The following is a 6,397-nucleotide window of genomic DNA, read 5'->3' as shown; positions in this document are numbered from 1 at the left end:
AGGAGAAGGTGGAGGAGGGGAAAAGTTAGTAGTTTTACATGGGTGGTGGTATTTTAGGGGAAAAGTTGTGGTGGTGGGAAATACTAGGGTTTCCTTTGATAGTAATATCTAAACAAACAACTTTGAAAATCAAAGGGTAAACCTTTCTTAAATCATTTCCATTTCCACTCAACCAACCAAACGCCCCCTAAGAAAAGAGAACATGGGGCTCCATAAATTACGAGGCCCTGTGCTATGGGTCTGCTTGCACATGCTCATAGCCGACCCTATATTGAACCATAAATACTGTATATAGAATGTCAATCAGATTAGTTCGAGTATTATATCATCTATTTTAGTAATATAAGATGGTAAAATTACATATACAATATTTTTTATTTAATATACTTCCTCTATTCAAAAAAGCGCATTGACTTAGGATCACATAACTTCGAATCAAATATTTACCATTATATCAAACTTTGCTTAGTGCATAAATATTTGACTATTTGTACCTGTTCTAAACAACATTGTCTAGGATGTTTGGGAATGAGGCACAGCTCCTATCCATCCCTCGCACAAAACTAAACCCTCCCCTCCCCAGCAATTTCTCCAAAACATACACATATAGAATGACCACACAGTCAGTTACAGGACCAACCTTCCCATTCCCACCTGCACCAAACCACCGCCCAACATCTTCAACCACTTTACGCTCCAAACCCTCAACCTCACACGAACCAGATTCTCCCCAGAAAAAATGGGATTTTCCTGCTATGAAAGACAAAGAAGCAAAAGAAAGAAAAGAAGAGGTAAACAGAAAAATTGCATCTCAGAAGGCAATTTCTGTAATATTGAGAAGAGAAGCTACAAAAGCTGTGATTGACAAGAAAAAAGGGATAAGTTCGAAGAGACTCTTACCTAGGACTGTTCTTGAATCTCTTCATGAACGTATTACTGCTCTGCGTTGGGAGTCTGCTCTTAAGGTTTCTGTCTTTTCTTCTTTCTTTCGCCTTATTTCATTTTATATTCGGCGATTTGCTAGAATGGGAAATGTGAATACGAGAAAGCTAATCATAAGCTTACATGGTTATTGTTTTTTTTTATGGGTCCGTTTGGTTTCATGGAAAACATCTTCCGGTGGAAGCAAATGAATATTAGGGGTGTTTGGTTCACTAGTTTTAGGTATGAGATATGGGTTTGGAATGAACAAAACCCATACCTAGTGTTTGTTTAACTTATTTCTAAATTTTAAACCCATACCTCAAACCCATAAGGTATGGGGTTTAGAAACCCATGGGGAGGTGGGTATGGCTCATACCTTACCTCTAGGTATCAAATAAAAGAAGATTTTTCATTCCTAAATGAAACCAAACACAAGGTATTAAGTATCACGTTCCAAACTCATACCACCTTGGTTTCATTCCTGATTCCAAACCCATACCATTATATGAACCAAATGCCCCCTTACTTATCCATTGTTGTTTGGTTTGACAGAAAACTATTAAGCTAAGGAGGGGAAAACGGCCTATGATTAGCTTTCTCCTAGCGGTGTTGATTATTGTGAATGTTTATAGTCTGATTGAAGTTTTGAGTTGTTTTTGTAATATGGGTTATTAACGAGAATATTTATAGTACACTTTTCTCCAAATGAGCAAAGTGAGCGAATGAGCAAAGTGAGCGAATGAACAAATGAGCAAACAATTCTACTCATTTAAGAAAATGAGCAAACAATTCTACTCATTTAAGAAAATGAGCAAACACTTATATTACAAAATGAGCAAATGAGTAAATGAGCAAAATGCTCATATCAACAAATTTGGTGTCAAATGAGCACCTGGAGTTCTAATTTATTACAAAAATACCCCTGGGTGTACCATGAGTGAACTGGGTTATTAACTTATGAGCTGGAGAAGTCTGTGTTTGAACAACTGATCCATCTTGGAGGAATTCAAGATTTTAGGAGGAAGAGTTAAATGAGGATGCTACCTAATACTTGTCCATCAATGGAGAGGTTTGATTGTGATTCGTTTTGGAACTTATTAATGCAAGTGTTGCTGTCGAAATGAATGTAGGAAAAGGCTTTGTTGGGGTCGATTAGCATTTGATGAAGTTTATATTAAATTTAGGTGTATGGTTAGTAGCATAAGTAATTAGAACATTAGCTGACTTTTGTAAGTTCCAAAAATACTATTTCCACAAGAGTATTCAATTATCACATGCCCATGTTAGATTCTTATCATAGAATTGCTGATAGAAGTATAGGCTTACGAAACTGCCAATCTGTTATACGATTTTAAAGGAGTTATTATTAGCAAACTATTTCAGAAAAGGTGGGGAAGTGAAAAGAGAAAGGTTTACTTCTAATTGTGTGTGTAGATGGTTAGAACTTAAATGTTGTCGATCCAAGATCAAGGCTTAAAATAAGCAAGATGAATGATGGGAACAAGATAACTTATGGGGAATGAACAGGTTAATAACCCGTGAAATAATCACTATTAGATAGTTGACTTAGGCTTTGTTCTTTTGGAACGAATTAATAAAATTCAATTCAGTTCGGTTCAGACACATTCATTTCAGTTTAGTTTATTTTAGTTCAGTTTAGTTAATTTCCTCTCACAATTTGCATTCATTTCAATTCAGTTTATTTGATATCAGTTCACTTCAGACAAATTCAATTCGGTTCAATCCAAAAGAATAGAGCCTTAGTTGAAACGAAATTTACAATTTCTTTGTGTTTGATACTGCGATTTTTCTAAGCTAATGAACTGAAGGTTCACTGTTTGAGATTCATTTCGTTTAGCAATGTGGCTACAAAAGGGACCTAGGAAGCTTTAAGGAGAGTACACCAGAGGTGAATAAAATCAAAATTACAAGTTTTTCAACTAGTTATTAGCATATACACTAGTAGATTTGGCTGGTACGACCACTCATTACCCAATTCTAACAAATGTGATTGGCATAGTGGGTGAATCTGTGAAAGGTCCAAACTCCAAGACATAGTTTATTGGTTATTGACATGATGTGGCCTGTAGCTGACTTCTAGAAAGCTTTCCGGCAATCCATGCTGTCTTCATCGCTTTGGTTTTTCAATTTTTGCCACTTCCCATTGAGTGACTGTAATAATCTTTAACTTGTAATATATAATGGGATTTTACGAGCACTATCTCTTACAAAATTTGAAGGGTAATTATTTTTGCCAATTGGAAGATATGGCTCTCAAGCTTCTATGCAAGCTGAAATTCCGGTGTTGTTACATAAAAGTTTGACCTCAAGTGTTGTTCGGCTGAGTTTCCAGTTGAGTTAATTTTTATTATGTTCATATTATGGATATCCAAAAGCTTGTATGCTGAACTTAAGATAAACTAAGCTTCAAACTTGATCATGCACAATTGGTCTTATATCAGCAAAAGAGAATCTTATTCTATTGGCTTTTTCAAAGTAAACTAAAATACTTCTCTTGGGATAACTGCTCCCTCAAATTATGCTTCCCAAGTGAGCAGCAAACTAAAATACTTCTCTTGGGATAACTGCTCCCTCAAATTATGCTTCCCAAGTGAGCAGCTCTTAATCCCAAAATGGTTTAAGCTATTCTAGACTAGAGTTCCTTGGGATCTTTTTTAACCTCCTTCGAGTCTGATGCCTCAGTTTGTTCTTTTAGTTATTTTTCAGGACTTGCACCCTTTGTTGAGACCTTTCCTGTTTAGGCCTTTAGGGGATTAAAAGTTCTAAAAGTTTTTTTTTGTGTCCTCACCTTAAGTTGATATCTTCTGGAGTCTCTTACTTGACATGGAACCTCCATGTTCCTCTTTTGTTTCTCACTTGGTACTGTGTCCTATTCTGAAAATAATGCTTTTTTGCATCATCATCTCCAAAAACATATTGGTGAAGCTAATGGCCTATACAAGCACCCATTTGGAGGAATTTTTTAACCCCCCGTGTCTTCTTACCTGAGCTTCATTAGGATACGTAGAAAGATTCTTATAAAAAAATGACACATAGACTATCGATAACCCAAGCTAGATGTTCCTGGTTCAGAACTTCAATGTATTGTCAAGGTCATTCATGCTAAGTTTGGTTAGTTTAGTTGGCCAAACTCACAATTATGACGTTCATGGTGCATGCCTTAGATGAACCACATTTTGGATTTTTATAAGCTTACAGCCGTATATAGACAACTATTTGTGATTTGAGAGACACATGCACTGGCATGTTAAGTGAGAAAGGTTAGAGGGATTCCGGTAGCTGGTAATTGTGGTCAGGCTTAATCCTCTCTTCAAGCTCAATAAATCTTTCTTAGGCATTTACTGTGAGCTCAGGTTCGCTTGAAATTTCACTCTGCTACTAGTTTCTAGGTGTAGTTTGTCTCTGTAGCATGCCTGTTTTGTACTGATTTCTGTCATGCCAGCCATTCAAGGATTAGCTGAGTATAAGCCACTACAAATTTACAAGATTACAATTTTTTTTCTATTATCTGATGTAATACATTTACATTTTCAAATAGCTAGTCTATTATATAGCATGCCCTTTAATTCTTGGTATAGGTTTGCAAGTCCTGGTGAATTTCATATTACCAATGGAAGCAAGATGTTGAAACCGTTTTAAAGTATTTAACCTTCAAAATTACTGTCTTTTCTTTAAGAAGTTAAGCTTTTTGCGAGGTCATGAATATTCTCTCAATGGCCATTTCCATGTGATAGGTGTTTGAACTGATGCGGGAGCAGTTGTGGTATAGACCCAACTCTGATATATACATTAAGCTTATTGTTATGCTTGGAAAATGTAAGCAGCCCCAGAAAGCTCATGAACTATTTCTCGATATGGTTGACGAGGGCTGTCTTATAGACCATGAACCGTGTACTGCTCTCTTGTCAGCCTACAGCAGGAGTGGTCAGTTGGATGAAGCCTTCTCACTGCTTGAGCATATGAAGAACAGTACTAATTGCAGACCTGATGTTTATACGTACTCAATTCTCATAAAGTCCTGCCTCCAGGTCTTTGCCTTCGATAAAGTTCGCCAGCTGCTTTCTGATATGATATCTCAGGGAATCCCACCCAACACAGTGACATATAATACCCTGATCGATGCTTATGGAAAAGCCGGAAAGTATGTAGGTTCTATCTCTTCCTTCATTTGGATATATGGATAGCTTTTTGCAGTTGTCTTCCATTAAAATTTTGATCAGGCCATCTATAAATTTGTGTAATGTTATTATTACCTCTTGCATCTGTTTTCCAAAGCCAGTTTCTTCTGCATATATGCATCACAGTGTTTGTCCATATATGAATCTAAGAATATGAAACCTTTTCGTTCCACGAAAAATTTTGAGTGTTTGCAAGTGATAATTTCTAAAAGGCACAATGTCGGTTATGCATGTGCTGTGTGTAATGTGTGATAACTTCTTGTCAGAGATAAGCACGGTTTCCTCTTAATTTGGAAATTGTAGATTGCTCTATTTTACACTAAACTGAAACACCTTCAAGCAACTATTAGTAATATTTTGTTTTCCTTTTCCATTTTTGCGACCAGATGGGTGTGACATTTTGATGATGCACAGAGGATTTATTTAGTTTCTCCTATTTCGTTCATATAAGGTTTGCAGAAATGGAGTCAATACTAGCGGAAATGCTAGGAAATCGGCATTGTGAACCCGATGTATGGACCGTGAATTCTACACTTAGAGCTTTTGGTAACAGTGGTCAAATTGAGATGATGGAGAAATGTTACGAGAAGTTCCAGGGCGCTGGAATTGAACCCAACATTAGAACTTTTAACATACTCTTAGATTCATATGGTAAATCTGAAAACTATGAGAAGATGAGTGCTGTCATGGAATACATGCAGAAATATCACTACTCGTGGACAGTCGTGACCTACAATGTGGTAATAGATGCATTTGGAAGGGCTGGGGATTTAAAGCAGATGGAGTTTTTGTTTAGGTTGATGCAGTCAGAAAGGATCAAGCCGAATTGTGTCACGTTTTGCTCTCTTGTGAGGGCTTACGGAAGAGCGGGAAATGCTGAAAAAATTGGGAGTGTTTTGCGCTGTGTAGAAAACACGGATGTAACTTTGGATATCGTGTTCTTCAACTGTCTGGTGGATGCATACGGGAGGATGGAACGAATTGCTGAAATGAAAGAGGTTGTTGAGATGATGAAGAACAAAGGATGTAAACCTGATCTTGTTACTTATAGAAGCATGATCAAAGCTTATACACTGGCTGGAATGGCAAGTCAAGCAAAGGAGTTGAGAGATTTCATTAGATCTTCAGAGAAATCTTTGACATTCAAGGACAAGAATTGATAATGTATAGAAATTCTTTTTTACACTTTTATCTGGTTTATCTAACAGAGACGGAAATTTCGTACGTGTAGAATTTTTAATCATTATTATTTTTGAGTTAAATGTAATACTATA

The 6,397-nt window shown here is 36.6% G+C and overlaps 1 protein-coding gene across 1 annotated transcript; it reads left to right on the top strand.

Annotated features, from left to right (window-relative positions):
• Nucleotides 1–513: 513 nt before the first annotated feature.
• Nucleotides 514–6,397, top strand: LOC104899515 (pentatricopeptide repeat-containing protein At5g48730, chloroplastic). The gene is made up of 3 exons (XM_010686716.4): nt 514–965; nt 4,680–5,086; nt 5,575–6,397. Exons 1-3 carry the CDS (start codon nt 519–521, stop codon nt 6,281–6,283), a joined length of 1,563 nt encoding a protein of 520 aa, XP_010685018.2. The 5' UTR covers nt 514–518; the 3' UTR covers nt 6,284–6,397.

This window comes from Beta vulgaris, chromosome 7, assembly GCF_026745355.1.
Source record: "Beta vulgaris subsp. vulgaris cultivar EL10 chromosome 7, EL10.2, whole genome shotgun sequence".
Taxonomy (NCBI): Eukaryota; Viridiplantae; Streptophyta; class Magnoliopsida; order Caryophyllales; family Amaranthaceae; genus Beta; species Beta vulgaris.
This window is presented reverse-complemented; position numbering and strand designations above follow the sequence as displayed.

Coding starts and splice junctions, on each gene's coding strand:
- LOC104899515 (XM_010686716.4), top strand. CDS start 519: ATGTTTGGGAATGAGGCACAGCTCCTATCCATCCCTCGCACAAAACTA. Junction 966..4,679: donor GTTGGGAGTCTGCTCTTAAG/GTTTCTGTCTTT, acceptor TCCATGTGATAG/GTGTTTGAACTGATGCGGGA. Junction 5,087..5,574: donor GCTTATGGAAAAGCCGGAAA/GTATGTAGGTTC, acceptor CGTTCATATAAG/GTTTGCAGAAATGGAGTCAA.